This window comes from Tiliqua scincoides, chromosome 3 (assembly GCF_035046505.1).
Source record: "Tiliqua scincoides isolate rTilSci1 chromosome 3, rTilSci1.hap2, whole genome shotgun sequence".
Lineage (NCBI taxonomy): Eukaryota > Metazoa > Chordata > Lepidosauria > Squamata > Scincidae > Tiliqua > Tiliqua scincoides.
In genome coordinates, this window is record NC_089823.1 from 3415828 (window position 1) to 3435180 (window position 19353).

Here is a 19353-nt window from a genome sequence, read left to right on the forward strand (position 1 = left end):
GCAAGACCTTGAAGCAGCTGACAAGCCAAACTGAGTTATTCCACCTGCTCTTTGGTGTGAGAGAAGAAGCGTCTTGAGCTGCTTGTCCGCCTGCGTGGGAGGCAACTGGAGACCAGAAGTCATACTAGACCAGAAAAGATCCATCTGAAATGTTGTGCGGTTCTTGAAAGACAGAACCTTTCTTTGATTGTAAAAATCCCTACGGGGGTTTAGAACAGCCTGCCCATGTAAACCAAGGAGAAATCTGATGACCAAGAATGGCAGTCTATAAATACCTGTATTATTAGTAGCAGCAGCAGTAAAACAGGGGTGTTAAACACGTTTCATACAGAGGGCCAAATAGCATTCATGATGCCTGCTGCGGGTCAGAGGTGATGTCATTAGGCAGGAAGTGATGTTATTAAACAATTCATAAATAGAAATAAGCAGTTTTTTCTCACTTAGGAACACATTAGCTGCAAATGACAGAAGAGAACATATGCAAATCTTGATCATATTTCAAGATATGGGAGAGCCCAATTATCATGCGGGCCGACCTTTCAGCGGTACCACCTCAGCACAGATCAGCAGCTGATAGCTTGAGGGCCAGATAAAAACCTTCAGCGGGTTGGATTCGGCCCCCGGCCTTATGTTTAACACCCCTGTAGTAAAAGGAGGAGGTGGTTCATCTGCCCTAGAGCAGGGAGAGATGCAAGCTGGGAACACAGTCCCTGAGTCAGCAGAGCTGAGCTTATCCCTTTAGTTTTTGTCCACACCTGCAACGAACCCTGAGTGGACACAATCAACATTTGCTTGCTTTAGGGCACAAGCCTAACCAACTTTCCAGCACTGACCTAGCCGCAAGGCAGCCCCAAGTTAAGGTAACAAACATACCATTATCTTGAGGAGGCCCCCTTGACTGCCTCCCCACTGCAGGATGCAGTGCATGCCACATTGGCACAGCTATGTCAGGGTTGGAAAGTTGGTTAGGACTGCGCCCTTAGTCTCTTGTCCCGTTGCCTCCCTTTGTTGATATTATAAACTCCCAAGGAGCAGAGACATGTTGCTTGCTGATGTTACTGCATAAGGCACCTTGCCCATTGATGACAATGCACAAATAAACCCATTCAGTCATCATTAGCATAGAGCCAGGACCCACCAGTCCTTTCCCGATCCTTGCTGTTTGGCAGAATGATGTAATCTGGCTGCTTATCCAACCCAGGAGACCGATTCTGATGGAACTGCTTTCCTGCACTCTTCCGGCTGCGCAGTCCTTCCCGGATGCCAGACTTTGCTGATAAAGGATGGATGGAGAAGTGAGAGTTGTTCCCATAATGGAGGTACGGCACCTCTTTAATTCCGTTTTTGTCCAGGTTTAATTGCTTCAGGCTGCGGAGGAGACAAGGGTGTGACAAGGAGGTTGACTTTTGGTTAGCTCCTGCGGAGACAAAGGCAGGGCCTGAGATATTTTTCAAACTCAGAATGACATTGGCAAGAGCAAGGATATGACCAGAAAGGACTAATCTGCGGCCAGATTTTCCAGGCAAAGTTGCTCTTAGAAGTCACACTAAATGCAATGGGCAACATGGGCTGCCGGTACAAACAGCAAGCTGTGTTTTTCTGTCTAGTGTGAGATCTCCTAAAGCTCAGGAGACTGGGAGGGAGAGGAATTGGGGCAATCTCTGGAAGGGGTGGCTCATGGGGAAAGGTGGCCCCACAGTCAACAGGGAAAGATTGCTGGTCTGAACAGGGAAGGGGGCAGGCTATTAATGCTGTTTCTATACCTTGTCATTATACAGTGGTGCCCCGGTATCTGCGGGGGTTCTGTTTTAGAACCACCCACAGATACAGGAAACCATGGATACGTGGGATGTCCCCCTGCACCCCACCCCCACCACTGAGGCTTCTCTGGCCCTCAACACCTTTAAAAGGCATAAAAACATCGCTTCTGGTTTTGCCACAAAAACACACAGAACGCACTTTTTTCATTCTAACAGTCATTCTGAGCCCTGCAAAGGCCATGGGCTGACACATGTGGCCTTTGCAGGGCTCTGAAGAGCCTCTGGAGGCAAGGGAAGCAGAGCCCCACACGGCATCCTCCCTTTCTCCCTGTAGCAAAGTAATAGAAGTAAGAGGCTGCCCGTCAGCACAACGCCCCCAGGGAAGCACACAGATTAAAATAATACAACAATCTGAATGAAATTCAGTCAAATAAGAACAGTAAGCTACAGCAGATAGAACAACTGCAAGCTATCACAAAACAATGTGCCAGAATGCCTGGGCAAATCACCAAGGCTTTGGCACAAAGCAAAAAGAGATCTACACAGATGGCAGGAAAGCTTCTCTGGGGACAGGGTTCCATATACTGGCAGAAGCTCTCTCTTCTCGGGCTTTACTCGAGTAAGGGGATGAATGTTCAAATCCAGCCTGTTCAAATCCAGCACCGGATGCAGTGCTAGCCCTTTGGTGCTGTTGCGCCTATGCTGGATAAGACTGGGCTGTAAGTCTGACTAATGGACACATCCTGGACGCACAGTTTCTCTGCTCTTTACAGTCCTTCCCTGATGCAGAACTTTGTTGCCAAAGAACAAGAATATACGGACATAAGAGCCTTGCTGGATCAGAACAAGAGCTGCCCTCAAATATTTCTCGTTTTATTCACAGTTAATGGAGATTGACAAGGAACCTACCCCCACCTACTGCTCCTTCAGACAACAGACCTGCCTATGTATGCCACCACAAAGCTTCAAGGCACAGTAGGGAAGTGGCTGTCCCTTCATGAAATGTATGAACAGCCAGACAAAACTCTGACTAAAACTCAAAGCCAGGCCCTCAAAGATAGCGTTCTCATAGAAAGCTGATCAGCAAATCCGATTTGCCAATCGCACATCTGTCATGTGCCTTTCTTCTCTTTTCCCCCGCACTGCTGCCTGTGTCCTTACACAGATTGGGAGTACAATAACTTCTGACAGGTTGGGCAGGCTTCTTCCAGTTATTACAAGTATGGCCAGCCTTCCTTACCTTTGGAGGTTGGCTAGGCTGACAAAGATGTTTGGGTGAGAAAGATAGTTGTCATCCAAGAGTAAGACTTCCAGAGCCGAGAACCTCAGGTGACCCTCACTGTGGATTGAAATGAATCGTCACTCTCCCTCATAGGAAACAGCAACATGAAAGGGTGAGGTGCAGCGTGGGAACAGGATGGGACTACAACTCAATGCCAAAGAAAGAAACACCCACAGATTCAACAACACACAACACAGCAAGTCTGGGTGTTCTACAGACCACATGCAACCAAATCCTCTGCATTTTAATTCTGTAGTCCCACTGAATTCAACGGGTGCTTGGAGGTGCACCGGCCTGTGGAGGCCAAATCCAGCCTTAGGCCAAGCTTAGTCAGTGCAGGGGTCGGGGAGGGGCGGAGGGGGGAGGAGGGGGGAGGAGGGGGGAGGGAGGCGTTTTGGAGCTAGGGGTGGGTGGGCAGGCGCGTGGGCGGGCAGGCAGGGAGTAGGAGGCGGGCCAGGACCTGGCAGTTATGCCAGATCCTAGCCCCTGTTCCTGGGCAGCGCAGGGCAGCTCCTGGCTGCTCCATTCTGCTCAAATCTGTGCCACCTTGTCAAGTGGCACAGATTCAAGCTGATCCATTGGGGCCACTGCAGCTCTCCCTGGGTAAGAGGGAAAGTTTCCTCTTGCCCCTGGCTGAGCCACAGTCGGTCCCAAGCTTGCGCTGGATACAGCACAGACACACTGGCCTGCCCCAGCATAAGTTAGGATTGTGCTTCCTATTCCATAAATTCATCATGTGTAGTGTGGAGATGATCTGGAGACGATCAGGCTTCGTCCCTACCTCAGGCGTGCAGCTCCCCAGCTGCCTGGGTGGGAAGTCTCGGGGCTGGAGGACGTCATCCTGGAGAGGAGGGAAACAATCCCCTAGGGGGGATCCCTTCTCCAGGGGACGGGCCCGTATCCAAACGCACTCAGGGTACTCCTTGGCGGGAGGGGGTTCGGGGGCTTCTTGTAGTGGGGGATTCGATTATTAGAAACATAGAGAGGGGGTTTGTGACGGATGTGAGGACCACATGGAGACTTGCCTGCCTGGTGCAAAGGTCGCGGACATCACTTCTCATCTAGACAGGCTGGTAGACAGTGCGGGGGAGAGGTAGCGGTTGTGGTGCATGTCGGGACCAACGACGTGGGCAAGTGTAGCCGGGAGGTCCTGGAGGCCAAATTTAGGCTATTAGGAAGGAAGCTGAAAGCCGGGCCCTCAAAGGTAGCGTTCTCAGAACTGCTACCTGTTCCATGCGCAGGGCCAGCTAGGCAGGCGGAGATCAGGGGTCTCAATGCGTGGATGAGACAGTGGTGTAGGGAGGAGGGATTCAGATTCGTTAGGCACTGGGGAACATTTTGGGACAAGTGGGGCCTGTACAAGAGGGATGGGCTTCACTTGAACCAGAATGGAACAAGACTGCTGGCGCATAACATTAAAAAGGTGGCAGAGCAGCTTTTAAACTGAACCCTGGGGGAAAGCCAACAGGAGCTGAAGGGCACCTGGTTCGGGACTCCTCATCCCTATAGGATGAGGAGTCATCCTATAGGGATGAGACAATGTCTTGTCTGCCAACAAGACAATGGCATAGTAGGAGAAGAAATTGGGAATGGTAGCATGATGGGATGTGATAGACGGTTTGGCACAATGAGAGGATGCAGGGACAAAGGAGCTAATAAGCATTCCATGTACAAATGCTTTTATGCAAATGCCCGAAGTCACTTATTTATGCAAATGCCTGAGCAAAGATGGCAGAACTAGAATGTTTGGTGACAAGGGAAAACATTGACATAGTGGTCATAACGGAAACCTGGTGGAATGCAGAGAATCAGTGGGATACCGCAATCCCAGGCTATAAACTCTACAGGAGGGACAGGGAGGGGTGTGTTGGAGGTGGAGTGGCCATTTACATTAAAGAAGGGATAGAATCCAGCAAAGTAGAGATTGAACGCAGGTCAGACTCCACCACAGAATCTCTGTGGGTTAAATTACTAGGCCTGTGGAGCGATGTAATGCTGGGCGCATCCTGTCATCCTCCAGACCAGAAACCGGAAGGGGACCTTGAAATGAGGAAACAGATCAGGGAGGTGACAAGGAGGGACAGGGTTGTAATCATGGGGGATTTCAATTATCCTCACATCGACTGGGTCAATTTGTGTTCTGGTCACAAAAAGGAGACCGGATTCCTTGACATGCTAAATGACTGTGCCTTAGAGCAGCTAGTCATGGAGCCCACCGGAGGACAGGTGACTCTGGATTTAATATTGTGCGGTACTCAGGACCTGGTTAGAGATATCAGTGTTACTGAGCCGTTGGGGAACAGTGATCATGCTGCGATCCATTTCGACATGCACGTCGGGGGAAGAATACTGGGCAAATCTCTCACAAAAACCTTTGACTTCTGACGAGCGGACTTCCCTCAAATGAGGAGGCTGGTTAGAAGGAGGTTGAAAGGGAAGGTAAAAAGAGTCCAATCTCATGCATGGAGGCTGCTTAAAACAACAGTAATAGAGGCCCAGCGGAAGTGTATACCGCAAAGGAAGAAGGGCTCCACTAAGTCCAGGAGGGTGCCCGCATGGTTAACCAGCCAAGTTAGAGAGGCCATAAAGGGCAAGGAAGCTTCCTTCCGTAAATGGAAGTCTTGCCCTAATGAGGACAATAAAAAGGAACATAAATTGTGGCAAAAGAAATGTAAGAAGGTGATACGGGAGGCCAAGAGAGACCATGAGGAACGCATGGCCAGCAACATTAAGGGGAATAATAAAAGCTTCTTCAAATATGTTAGAAGCAGGAAATCCACCAGAGAAGCGGTTGGCCCTCTGGATGGTGAGGGACGGAAAGGGGAGATAAAAGGAAACTTAGAGATGGCAGAAAAATTAAATGAGTTCTTTGCATCTGTCTTCATGGCAGAAGACCTCGGGCAAATACCGCTGCCCGAACAGCCCCTCCTGACCAAGGAATTAAGTCAGATAGAGGTTAAAAGAGATGTTTCAGACCTCAATGATAAATTAAAGATCAGTAAGTCACCGGGCCCTGATGGCATCCACCCAAGAGTTATTCAATAAGGAATTGAAGAATGAAGTTGCTGATCTCTTGACTAAAATATGCAACTTGTCCCTCAAAACGGCCACGGTGCCAGAAGATTGGAGGATAGCAAATGTCACGCCTATTTTTAAAAAGGGAAAGAGGGGGGACCCGGGAAACTATAGGCCGGTCAGCCTAACATCCATACCGGATAAGATGGTGGAATGCCTCATCAAAGATAGAATCTCAAAACACATAGACCAACAAGCCTTGCTGAGGGAGAATCAGCATGGCTTCTGTAAGGGTATGTCTTGCCTCACAAACCTTTTAGAATTCTTTGAAAAGGTCAACAGGCATGTGGACATTATATATCTGGACTTTCAGAAGGCGTTCGACATGGTCCCTCACCAAAGGCTACTGAAAAAACTCCACAGTCAGGGAATTAGAGGGCAGGTCCTCTCCTGGATTGAGACCTCGTTGAAGACCAGGAAACAGAGAGTGGGTGTCAATTTGCAATTTTCACAATGGAGAGAGGTGAAAAGCATTGTGCCCCAAGGATCTGTCCTGGGACCGGTGCTTTTCAACCTCTTCATACATGACCTTCATACATACATTAAAAGGGGATTGGACAAGTTTCTGGAGGAAAAATCCATTATGGGGTACAAGCCATGATGTGTATGCGCAACCTCCTGATTTTAGAAATGGGTTATGTCAGAATGCCAGATGCAGGGGAGGGCACCAGGATGAGGTCTCTTGTTATCTGGTGTGCTCCCTGGGGCATTTGGTGGGCCGCTGTGAGATACAGGAAGCTGGACTAGATGGGCCTATGGCCTGATCCAGTGGGGCTGTTCTTATGTTCTTATGACCTGGAGACAGGAGTGAGCAGTGAGGTGGCTAAGTTTGCAGATGACACCAAAATTTCTGAGTGGTGAAGACCAGAAGTGATTGTGAGGAGCTCCAGAAGGATCTCTCCAAACTGGCAGAATGGGCAGCAAAATGGCAGATGCGCTTCAATGTCACTAAGTGTAAGATGCACATTGGGGCAAAAAATCAAAACTGCACATATAGGCTAATGTGTTCTGAGCTGTCTGTGACAGATCAGGAGAGAGATCTTGGGGTGGTGGTGGACAGGTCGATGAAAGTGTCGACCCAGTGTGTGGTGGCAGTGAAGAAGGCCAATCATTAGAAAATTAGAAGGCTTGGGATCATTAGAAAAGTTATTGAGAACAAAATGGCTATTATTATAATGCTGTTGTACAAATCGACGGTAAGGCCACAACTGGAGTATTGTGTCCAGTTCTGGTCGCCACATCTCAAAAAGGATATAGTGGAAATGGAAAAGGTGCAAAAGAGAGCGACTAAGATGATTACTGGGCTGGGGCACCGTCCTTATGAGGAAAGGCTACGGCGTTTGGGCCTCTTCAGCCTAGAAAAGAGAAGTCTGAGGGGGGACATGATTGAGACATACAAAATTATGCATGGGAAGGATAAAGGGGATAGAGAGATGCTCTTTACACTCTCACATAACACCAGAACCAGGGGACATCCACTAAAATTGAGTGTTGGGAAGGTTAGGACAGACAAAAGAAAATATTTCTTTACTCAGCGTGTGGTCTGTCTGTGGAACTCATTGCCACAGGATGTGGTCATGGCATCTGGCCTGGATGCCTTTAAAAGGGGATTGGACAAGTTTCTGGAGGAAAAATCCATTATGGGTTACAAGCCATGATGCGTATGTGCAACCTCCTGATTTTAGAAATGGGCTATGTCAGAATGCCAGATGCAAGGGAGGGCACCAGGATGCAGGTCTTTTGTTATCTGGTGTGCTCCCTGGGGCATTTGGTGGGCCACTGTGAGATACAGGAAGCTGGACTAGATGGGCCTATGGCCTGATTCAGTGGGGCTGTTCTTACGAGAAGCCTTTTCTTTTGACTCTCCCAAATTTAGTGGACAATTCATCACCTGAATGAAAACAGGTTTAGTCAAGTGGTCAGTGCCTGGATGGAGAACCCTGCAAATGCTACCTTGAGTCCATAAAAGAAAGGCAGTTACAGCAATTAATAAATAAATAGAAACTCTGTGTCTTTCTAAGGGTGTTTGGTGATAGATGAGATTCTCAGGGCAGGAAATTCTCTTGATGCCATCCAAGTTGGCTCTGGAAATTTTCCTAGTAAATGTTACTGAAAGAGAAGTTCCTGACTCCATTTAGGGTCATAAGAACATAAGAACAGCCCCACTGGTCAATAATGGAAAGACCAACACCTACCTGCCTGCCTGCCTTCCACCTTGGCAAGGATCTCCCACTTTCTCCCCAGCACAAAACACTGCTGCCCACTTGATCCCCCCTTGAGCTTACCTATCAGGGTCCGCCAGATCAAGAGGAAGTGAATGCAGCCCATTGGCAGTGAGGTGGAGAACTTTCAGGTGGGACAAAATTCCCAGGGCCTGAACGTCTTCAGGAGACAGGTTGTTGTAGGAGAGATCCAAGACCTGCAACGGAGGCAAGACAGACAGCTCTGAGGCATGGAAAGGGAAGCCCTCTGACACAGGCACCCTGACAGTGAGTGCTTACTTACAGCTCAGTCCATCTCAATCACAGCCAGTTTAAAGTGACAGGCACCCACTTCAGTCTCACAGCATGTCTGAAATAGTTTTATTTCAGCTGGTTTCTGAGGAGCAGATTTTACCAGTGGTTTTTCATCTGCATTGGATTGGAACGACATCTCCTTGGAATGTTTCATATTTGTTTTCTAGTATTATTGTGACCTACCACAACAGCTTGAGACAGCACTGACTATAAATTCAAAGGAGGAATAAGGTCCAAAGAGGTATTACACAACTACCCCACAATCCTTTCTCCCCGACAGATGAGGCTTCAAGGCACATGTTCCATGCACTGCATGGAACTGCATTCTGAGGTCATTTTTTTAAACAAGCGATTCCGCTTTGATCTTACTTCCAAGTGTGGAAAGTCTCCAGCACTGACTTTCAGGTTCCTGAGGCCATTCAGTGAAAGTTCCAGTTCCCGCAGCCCAGGAAATGTACGAAAACCTTCTAGATGAAAAAAAAAAAAGTGTTAACTGGACAGATCAGTAGACCCTGCAGCCAACCTTTGGGGCAAGTGGAGCAAAAGCAAAGTGGTACCACCTTTGCCTCATTTAGCACTCCCACCTGTACCCCCCTTTTCTCTGAAAATAAACGCACACACACACACACACACACACACACACACACCCCTTCTGCTTTAGAAGCAATCATGGCCGAGCATTCTGAAGCAGACCTACTATCTACTTCAGCTTTGAAGAGTCAATTTTTAAAGCCTGATCCAAGGTCCATGATCTCGGGTGCAAACACTTGCTTAAACCTTCTTTATCCATAAGTGCATGGTGGTGCTTCTCTGGCTGCCAGCACTGGGCCTGGGTGCACATGGGAATGGGCTGCTTGGATGTCAGACCCATAAAAGGCTGGTGTCAGGATGCTGCTCCGTGGATATCAGGCAATCCTGTGGTTTCCATGGACATTATGGGTGTTACTGGGAAGGGCTGTGGCAGCATGTCACTGCCTTGGCAGGCTTACGATATGACAGTTGTGGCACCAGCATTGGTGAGAGTCAGTGCAGCGTTCAGATAGGATCGGATTGTAAATCTACCAACAAAGAAATTAAGAAAATGCCCAAAAGCACAGAAAAACAGGCAATGTTGGGGACAGTCGGGCCTCTCAAGGGAGAGATTTCCATGACTGGGGCCACCACTAAGAAGGTCCCATCCTGAATCCCACTAGATAAGCCTCTGATAGCAATGGCTGTGGAGCTAAGCCTCTAATGACAAACGCAGAATGCAAGGAGATTCGTGTGAGAGGAGATGGTCCTTCAGGCATCCTAGACCCAAGCCAAGTAGAGCTCTATAGGTTGGAACCCGAGATCTCAGAAGCACGCTGGATGCCAATGCAAACCGTAGGGCAGGCATGTGTGCAACATGATTATCGGGTGCCCATAAGCACCCTGGCTGCCACAGCTAGGAGATTAAGGGATGCCCCTTTGCACAAAGGCAGAGCATAAATACATTTTATACAAGCAAAAAGGCACTTGTGGGGCTAAGGTACAGGCAATCAGAGTCAGACGTTCTGTTCATCACCAAGCTCAGAACCTAGTTAATACCAAGGCCTGGTGCTCAATTTAATGCCATGAGTTCCTTACCTAATGTCAGCAGATTTTCTGTGGCATTGATATAGGCAACAGAATCAAACTGTTCAAAGTCTTCTTCCTTTGCCTGTAGAAATGGGGAAAAAACCCTCACTCCCTGTCTTTCTAAAACAGGACATTAAAATGACACAATCCTATGAACTGCAGCTCTCTGTGGCACACTTCAGGCTTTGGCTAACCTAAAAGAGGCATCTACATAATCAAGAGAAGTCACTGGTTTTCCATCTGTGTTCTTAGGATCCCTGAGAGTCCTTCCAAACCTCTAAGAAATTATTTGACCAAAAGGTCAGTATGTAGTGCAGTGCCCAGGCTACAATGAAGAGTTAACAGTTGCACAGTGTGACAAGAATGTGACACTTGGACTTTACAAAGAGGGCCCAATGAAGCTCAGCTGCAGGGAGGGAGCATTCCTAATATTCTTGGAAGTCTTCCCAATAATTTCAGAAGCAAATCTCACTGAGTTCAGTGGTGCTTATTCTCAAGGTGCTAATCTGGGAGCGAGACCATGCACAGCTACAATGGCATTGCCCTGTTCCTGCTAATACTGCCACTTTGAAATTCAGATTCTTTGGAAACTGACCTGCATCATGTCCAGCAGAGCCAGGAGCCATGGCCAAGCTAAGGTTGCTAAGGCAGTAGGGGAGCTGTCTAGTCTGGTAACGTGAACAGAAATCTAACACCAGAAGGTGGTCCAAAGAGGTGTTGCATCAGCAGCACCCATGGATCTCCATGCAGCAAGCGCAATCTCCATGCAGCAAGTGCAAGCGTCACTGCTGGCCCTATTGCCCCGGCTCTTCCTGAAACACAGTTGGACAGAGACAAGGGGGGTTTGGAACCAGAAAGCCTGATGCTGCCAACTACACACTCTGCCTTCTTGTCTGGGCTGCAGCTCAGACATCCCAACCTCTGCTTTTAGGGTTCTAGGGAGTGGTTATGGGGAATCTAAAACTAGAAGATGTGGTTATTTCGGTTCCTTTGGATCTCTCAACTTGCTGACTCCCTGAGTGGGACATATTCTCGAGACAGGATCCCTGAGTCCCCACCAAGATGTGTCAGCTCCTCCCAGCCCCTCCAGTTCCTGGATCTGTGGTAGGATCACCCTCCACAGGCAAGACTGTAGAATCCATGGTACAAAGGTTCTAGAGACTCAGGACCCAATCCCATCAACTTTCCAGTGCTGATGCAATCTTGCCAAAGGCGTGTGTGCTGCATCCTGCAGTGGGGAAGCAGTCACAGAGGCCTCTTCGAGGAATGTTTGTTCCCTTACCTTGCAGCTGCATTGTGACTGCATTGGTACTAGAAAGTTGGATAGGATTGGGCCCTCAGTCACCTACTCCAAGATTGTTCTTCTGAGTCAGGCTCTGAGACCGACATGTTCAACCCATTCCAGAGTTCATGTTCAGTTTGTCACAAAGCCAAACAGAGGGTGAACCACCAAGCCAAACAGAGCTGGCTAGCATCTCATGTCATTCTACATTGAGAAGAATCATCAAGTATGTGTCAAATCTAGATCTGAAGCTTTTCAACAAGGAAAATGTGGTGGTGGTTGAAGACACATGAGCAAGATCGGCAATGTAGACATCTAGAAAGCAGCTGAAGGCCACAGAAGCAGTTTAGACATTTGGTCTGTGTTTCTGAATAGACATTGGGATTCTTAGGTTTCCATGATCTTACACCACAGATGAACACTGACTTGAGGTAGGGTGATAGTCATATAACTATCGTATAACTATCGTATATCAATAGTCATCTAACTATACGTGAAAAGCTGTTTGCAGGAGCAGGACACAAGTCTTTCCAGAGGAGCTAATCTGTTACGTGAAAATCCCCTTTTTTTCCTTTTAAGTTGTGATTTTTATATCTGGTTATGTTATTATGGACTAAAATATCATACAGGTCAAACTTCCCATACAGGCCACAAAGGAGTCAAGTCAAGCTCATGGTGACAACATCCCCCTCCCTAGGGTTAACAAGTCTGGCTTAGTAAATCTTTGCTTAAGTGTCTCCTATTGTTGTATTGTTTAACTCAATCACTGCTTATTGTGTAAGTTCTCCCAGCTAGGAAGCCAGCCATTAGACCCATTGGATTTTGCTGATAACTGACAAATCCACTTCCCTATGAACTTATTCCCAAGTACCATCCAGCTCAGTAGTGTAGTTGGCAACCAGGTGGTTCTGGAACAGCGTCTAGTGTGGCTGAAAAGGCCAATTCGGGAGTGACAATCCCTTCCACACCGGGAGCAAGTGCAGTCTGTCTCCCTGGCTATGGGCCTTCCTTCTTTGCCTCTTTGCCTCATCCAGCTCAGCTAACTGACAAATCCACTTCCCTATGAACTTATTCCCAAGTACCACCCAGCTCAGCTCTGGCAGGAAAACCCCCTTCTTTTAAGAGAGGGCTGGGTGGCACATGCTCTCTCTCTCTGGCTGCCCCTCCAAGGCAGAGGTCCTCCTTCCCCCCCCCCCCATCCATCTGCTCCTCAGGACAGGTAACTATCTTGCATTCTGGAACTCTTTCCCCTCTTTCTTTCCCACCTATTTTTCCCCTTCTCTCCCCATCTTTAGTTAGCAACTGAGTTTGGCAAACCAGGGACCCCTAAAATCCTTCCCTACAAATTTCCCTTTTCCTAATTTCCTCGGATGCACCAAATACATGTCACATGCAACCACCATAAGCTAGGTACACTTTTCAAGTACTAGAACCAAGAAATGTGCATTATGTTTACCTTTGTGCTTTTGTAATAAAATTATAATCTTTTATTAGAAGTCATCTTTCTCCCAGTCTCCTCCTTAAGCTAAAAAAGGAATTTCTCTGCATTACGCCGTCTTGTTATCCAGCCTGCGATCCTGAGGTTCCAATAAGGGCACTGTAATTATTCCCCTATATAAAGCAGCCCTTTTGGTAACAAATGGGCATAGTTAAGTGGCTTGTGGTTCCAGCTCTTTTCAATAATGCTGCTGCTGTTGCAATTGTTGCACAATACAAAAATTCACATGGTGAAATTCTACTCACTGAGGCAAAATTTTGGTTGCTTATGTCAACTGAGCAGAGATGTGAAGGGCTTCGCACGTGGTGGAGCGTCATCTGGAAATTAGAATGAGGCAAAGAGCAGGACTGTGATTATGGGGCTTCAGAAGACGCAAGCTCTGCACTAAGAAAAGCCAACCAGCTTTGGGTTTCTTTGGCTGATACAGGGCCCAATCCTATCCAACTTTCCAGCACTGGTGCTACCACAATGTAGCCCAAGGTAAGGGAACAAATGTCCCCTTAACTTGAGGAAGCCTCTGTCACAGCCTCCCTACCACACAATGCAGTGCATGCCCCATCAGCACATCTGTACCAGCACTGGGAAATTGGATAGGATTAGGTCCACAGTCAGCTGCCCCTCTGTCCCAGACAGGGCAGCCCAATATTACATGCCTGGAGCACCTTTCCTTCAAGGAAAAGCCAGAAGGAGGCTTTTCATTGAGAGGCAAGACAATGAAGCAGGAATATCAGAAAATGGGTAAAATACTGGCACACGGTATGAAGAAGGCAGGCAGAGAGAGAGGTGCTTTCCCCTTCACTCGTAATGCTGAAACTTGGGGCCATCCAGTGAGATGGATTGAATATGAGCAAAATAAATTATAGAAGTTGCTGGCACCAGGCATGGTGATTTGCACTAGTCTGTATGGTTTTTAAAAAGAAATAAGGCAAAGTCATAGCAGAGAATGCAAAGGGATCCTTCAATGGCTCTTAGACAAGACAGTTAAATAGAACATTCAGGTTCAAAGGCACAGTGTCATAAACTGCCTGTATTTTATGGGTCTTTCTGTGTAATTCTGTGTGATCCTCAGGGTTCTGGGCATTGTCACCCCTCCCTCTGCAGCTTTTCTGTTAAAGCTTACGGAAAGCTGCCAGAAAGGAGGGGGGAGGAAATGCAAATTCAATTCAGAATTTGGGTGCTGAAGGATATGGAGATGTGTTTATGAAAACACACCTACAAAAGGTCAGCACAAGGTTGAAACCACTCAGCTCCTCTTTGACACCACTCCGGATGTACAGTTCAGCGACAGAACCCAAGAGGTTGCACCTACCAGTTGGACGCCATCAAGGATTTTCTCATGCATATGCCTCTGAGTGTCTGTTGGCAGAGGCAGGCCCCTCCATTTGATTCGTGTGGCCTTTGCGCCAAGGAGCAATTCGATCTTGGTTTTCTCTGCAGTCTGTCGGGCCACTTGCCAGTGACCAGCACCTGGAGCCGCACGTGCATAAGATGAAAACAGTCAGCATTGCATTGGGAAAACCACACTGAGTGCTGCCACACAGTCCTGTCCTCACAACTGGTTGTCCTGACAGAGCAGATTTGTGGGTTGGGCTAGGTAGGAGAATGTGGCCTGCAGCATCACTTATGACTCTGGAAGTAGATCATGTTGACAGGAGGGGACACAGTTTGCCTCTGTTAATCCCTCAGCCCAAATGCAAGAAGGTTACAAGTCTTGAAGCACCACTGTTCAGCCACGCTACAGAGAAACCCTCCAAGTCATACCAAGGTGTAGCCCATGTTCAACTCCTACCACCAACAATGGAGAATGGAGAAAGGTTCTAGGCCAGTGGATTAAGCAAATGATGCAAGAGGGGCACCTCATAGCCCTGATTATTCTGTACCAACCTTCCTGCTAAGGGTGCAACCTGGTCAGTTCTTCACTGGGAGGGGGGGAAGGGCATTGTGAATATGGTTTCAGATTCCCCCTCTGCACACTGTGGTGAACAGGGCATGTATACACATGAGTTTTGGGAAGAGGGAAATCAGGTGGAAAGGAAGTCTCTTTTCCTGTGAAACAATGTTGAACATTAAAAAATGTGCAGTTATTAAAGAGTTAAAACATTTTTAATGTATGTGGATAAAGAAGGTGGAATAGTTCTGAATGACGGACTGACGTTGGCAACTGGTTAGGACTAATTTGGTGAGCTACTAATTTTCCTGATTTTTTTTAAATATAAGCTGCGCTCAACTGGACATCTTCCTGACCATCAGGCTACAGACACAGTGAATCCTATGAAAACTGGCCTGCAGGTATATCCTTAGGCAGCAGCCAACACAGGCTGCAATCTTGTATTAATTGCTGTTATGCATATTGAATATCCTCAGTGAATCTTCAGGCAGGTTTCACTTAGGAGTCAATTATGTTGAAACTGCTATTTTCTTGTATCTCTTAGTTTTATATAATGTGTTTGTTACCCAGCTGTGAAATGATGAACCCAGCCTTTGGAGTGTCTGTCTGTGGCCTGCTTGTAAGATCTCCAGCAGGTATCTTAGGTTTCTGGGAGGAAGCCACATTAAACACAGTGGGGCTTACTTCTACCTAGATATGCCTAAGATTACACTGATACGGCACTTCCCGCTCCAGATATTTACCCAAGAGTAAGGCCTGCTGATTTCCATGGCTTTCATGTCATATCAGCAGGCCAGAAAATGTTACCTTCTGCATATCTGGGCTGCAAAAGGCTTCTGGCTGGAAAACAGTTAGTTGGGCGACAGTTTCCGTTGTCAAGTTTATACATTCCCTTTGTAGTCATCTTGTCATTGCGGCCCTCAAGGAGAGAAAAGAAACAAATGACACAAATTCCTATGACAGCAGAGCAGTGGCTGAGCTGATGCTTCTTTAACTACAAGCCCAAGTTAATGTGCATGTACAGGACACATAGGATGCAAGGAATAACTAGGGCTGCAACTTTATTTGGCAGATTAATCAACTCAGACTTTCCCAACTGCCTGTGACTTGTCAGACTTTTGGGCAGAATCAGATTTTTCCAAGCCCTTCTGTGACAGAAAAGTTAACATGGAGGTTGACAAGGTAAAAACCAGAGCAGGGAAAGTCTCTGCCTTTGGCCATGTTGCAAGGACCAGCTGCAAAGAAAGGTGCTCATTAGGACATAACCAGGTCTGAGAGAACTGTAGAGGTAGCCACTTCGCAGGGCTCTCGGATAAGGTACCAGGCTGCTAAACTGGCTACAAGGCTACAAGATTAACAACAAGGTGCAGCTGTGAACTTTTCAGGTTGGGGTCCACCATGAGGGAGAGGGCCTGTGGCACGTCCACACCTAGAATGTTCAGCTGGACCCGAGTTCTAATTGGTGGATGGATCAGAAGACCTATAATGATAGAAGGAAGTAGCTTTCCTTTGGCTTAGTAGTTCATCTCTGGTTGGGGGCCTGAGCTTTGACCATTCTGACAAGATGGACCCGCCTTGACTGCAGCAAGGGTAGGTTGGACTGGAACTTTGGAAGTGTAAGACTTTGGTGAGTGATAGAATTAGGAGTTATCTCTTTATTGTTTTATTATTGCTGAGTGTTGTATTGTAATGATATGCTCTAAGTTCTTAAGTCTATGACATACAGTGCTTTTCTGTATAACTATTTCTTTCTCTTAAGTAAGTCCTATCTATTACAGCTGACTGGATTATTGGACTGACTGGATTATTGGACTGATCCCACTTGTTGTGGGAGCTAATCCATGGTTGATTGGTATGTGAACTGGATACCCCAGCAAAGGAGCCCTGAGTTCAGGCTGAGTCAAATCTAACTATCAGATTTGGAAGCTCTTATGACTGAAGAGCAACTGAAAATGGGGGAAGCCTGAGAGGTGTTAAGTGGCTGGATGGGTTTATGGCTGGTTAATTACCTCTGGAGGCAATAAGCAGACAGCACAACAGTATGGGGGAGGTTGTGATGCCTGTAACACCTCCTACCCAAAATCCATTTCTTCACTGAAAATGCCAGGGAATCCATCTGGGCACCATCACTGAGCTTTGACCCCTCATCCCCAACAATCTACACCTGTGTAAAAAATTGCACTAAGCCTACGATGTGATTAGCAGGGAGTGCTCTGCTATCTTCTACCCTAATCACATGATCAACTTGTATATTTTTCAATAATGCAATAGCACACAACAGTGTATTGTGATGTTGTGGATGGAGACACCTGGGAGAGCTGGAGACACCTGACTTCAAATTCCTGCTCAGCCACAAGGTGGATTTGATTGGTCATGGTCATGTTGTGTAGGCTGTTGTGATATGGTGCTTATTTCCACTTATTCCAAATTGCCAAGCTCCCCCCCCCCCCCAATTCTATACAAGGCTGCTTCTTTAAGAGACAATGTTCTAAAGGAACCCAAACAGGCTTCTTCACTTTGCTTCTGTGATGCAACACAAAGCCCAGGTTACCTGCATCACCTGTGCCTACTGAGCATACAGTACAAAGCACTATGGGAACACATCAGTAAGAAGACCAGCAATGAGGGTTGAGCATGGTGACATGAGGATCTGTGTCCAAATGCAGCCATGCCGTAACATCCCCAAGCAACGCCTGTGCAAAAAGACTGTATGCTCACCCTCATGCCGAAGAAAGTCAGTGCACTCCTGTGCCAGGAACCAAGTAAGCAGAGGCAATGGCAGGAGTGTGATGTATGTCCTGCTGGACAGACATCAGGCAGGCAGGAGCCCACAGGCCAAGGGGGGGTGACTTAGCATGGTTAATCAATCCAGGTAGGAGGTAGACCATTATTAATTAATCAAGCAAACAATCAATACAGCATCTTCAACATGCCTGACACTTTATAGAGGACAGGTGCCAAAGAGCTAACATTATCTAAAATCTGACTGAGGGGAGACAGAGAAAAGGATTGAAAAGGCAAAATAACATTGATCAGTGTTTTTTCCATTATACACACACTGACGTTACAGAGTCTGAAGCCCACAGTCCCTGATCCTGATCATCCCTCCCAGGCTCCAACCCTTCCCTGGACTGTGGAGAAGCTCAAGGGCAGGATGTCCTCTAAGCTCAGACACCAGCAGTCTGAGTATGTTGCCAACATTGGCAAGCAGGGTTTCTAGAGCACAAAGTGGTGTGGGGGGGGGGGAAGAAGTACTCCCTCCATTTTATTTTATCCTCACAACCACTCTGAGGTCAATCAGACTGAGAGAGAAAAAGAGAGAGAGAATGCTGCTCTACAGCCACCAGTGAGCATCATGGCCAGTGGCGTAGCTAGAGGGGATGCAAAGCACTAAGTTTTGCAGGGAGCCTCACTGCAACATGCAAGCGGCCCCTCTGCTTCAGAGCTATTCTGCAAAATAGTGAAGCAAAATAGTGGCATACGTCTGGCTCTGAAGAGGAGGGGCTGCTTGCATGCCACAGTGAGGCTCCCTGCAAAACCTAGTGCTTTGCACTGCAAAAACCTAGTGCTTAACCCCTGCTAACTGGTTAAGAGGCACTTTTTCAAGTGGGTGCTCCTCTTTTATTTAGCAGGGGGAGAGTAACTGGCCCGCCTCACCCCAGCAGTGTCTTTTCTAGTGGCTGTCTGCTGGTGTTCTTTTGCATCTTTTTAGATTGTGAGCCCTTTTGGGACAGGGAGCCATTAGATATTTGATTTTCTCTGTAATCCGCTTTGTGAACTTTTTGTTGAAAAGAGGTATATTAATACTGTTGTTGTTGCACCACTTTTAGCTATGCCACTGACCATGGTTGAATGAGAATTTGATCTCAGACTTCTCCCATGGTCGGAGTCTACCCCTTACACACCAGACCAGCTAGAAGCAGGGGTCTCCAAACTATTTTTTTAATTTATTTATATGTTGATATTTTTATTACTAGCAGACCCCGCCATAGCGTGGGAACAATGCTATAAAGAAGATATTAGTATTTCTAATTTTTTTGGCTAACATTTGACATTTTTACTCATTATAAATCATTTCTCAGTTTAAGCTCAGCATTTTTTCCTTGTAATTGACACATTTCTTTTTTGAACTGAATCATATCAGGCTGACCCCAAAAATGATCCAAGTAATTTAAATTTCATTCATTCATAAAACTGATTTTTGCAGCCTGCGAAAGTGTGTAAAATAGTCAATGTGGCCCTCGCACTGAGAAGCTTGGAGACTGTGGTGTAGAGTGACCTCTTCTGTTATGGGGCCTGTTATGGGGTTACCTCTGTTATGGGGCATGAGAACATAAGAAGAGCCTAGCTGGATCAGGTCCAGGGCCAGTGGCATAGCTGGAGGGGGCGGAGCAATCAGCCTGACAGGGAGCCTCATGGAGGCGGGCAAGCGGCCCCTCCCTTCAGAACCATT

The 19353-nt window shown here is 47.1% G+C and overlaps 1 protein-coding gene across 1 annotated transcript in view; it reads right to left on the minus strand.

Moving 5' to 3' along the window:
* Window positions 1-19353, minus strand: part of XRRA1 (X-ray radiation resistance associated 1) — a 37060-nt gene that overhangs the window by 17299 nt on the left and 408 nt on the right. Inside the window, exons 2-9 of the mRNA XM_066619440.1 lie at window positions 15708-15819; window positions 14322-14479; window positions 13258-13329; window positions 10242-10314; window positions 9003-9100; window positions 8403-8536; window positions 3001-3099; window positions 1139-1368 (exon numbers count right to left, since the gene is read on the minus strand). Coding sequence (XP_066475537.1) covers window positions 1139-1368; window positions 3001-3099; window positions 8403-8536; window positions 9003-9100; window positions 10242-10314; window positions 13258-13329; window positions 14322-14479; window positions 15708-15804 — 961 coding nt within the window. The 5' untranslated portion in view covers window positions 15805-15819. The remainder of the gene's footprint in view (window positions 1-1138; window positions 1369-3000; window positions 3100-8402; window positions 8537-9002; window positions 9101-10241; window positions 10315-13257; window positions 13330-14321; window positions 14480-15707; window positions 15820-19353) is intronic.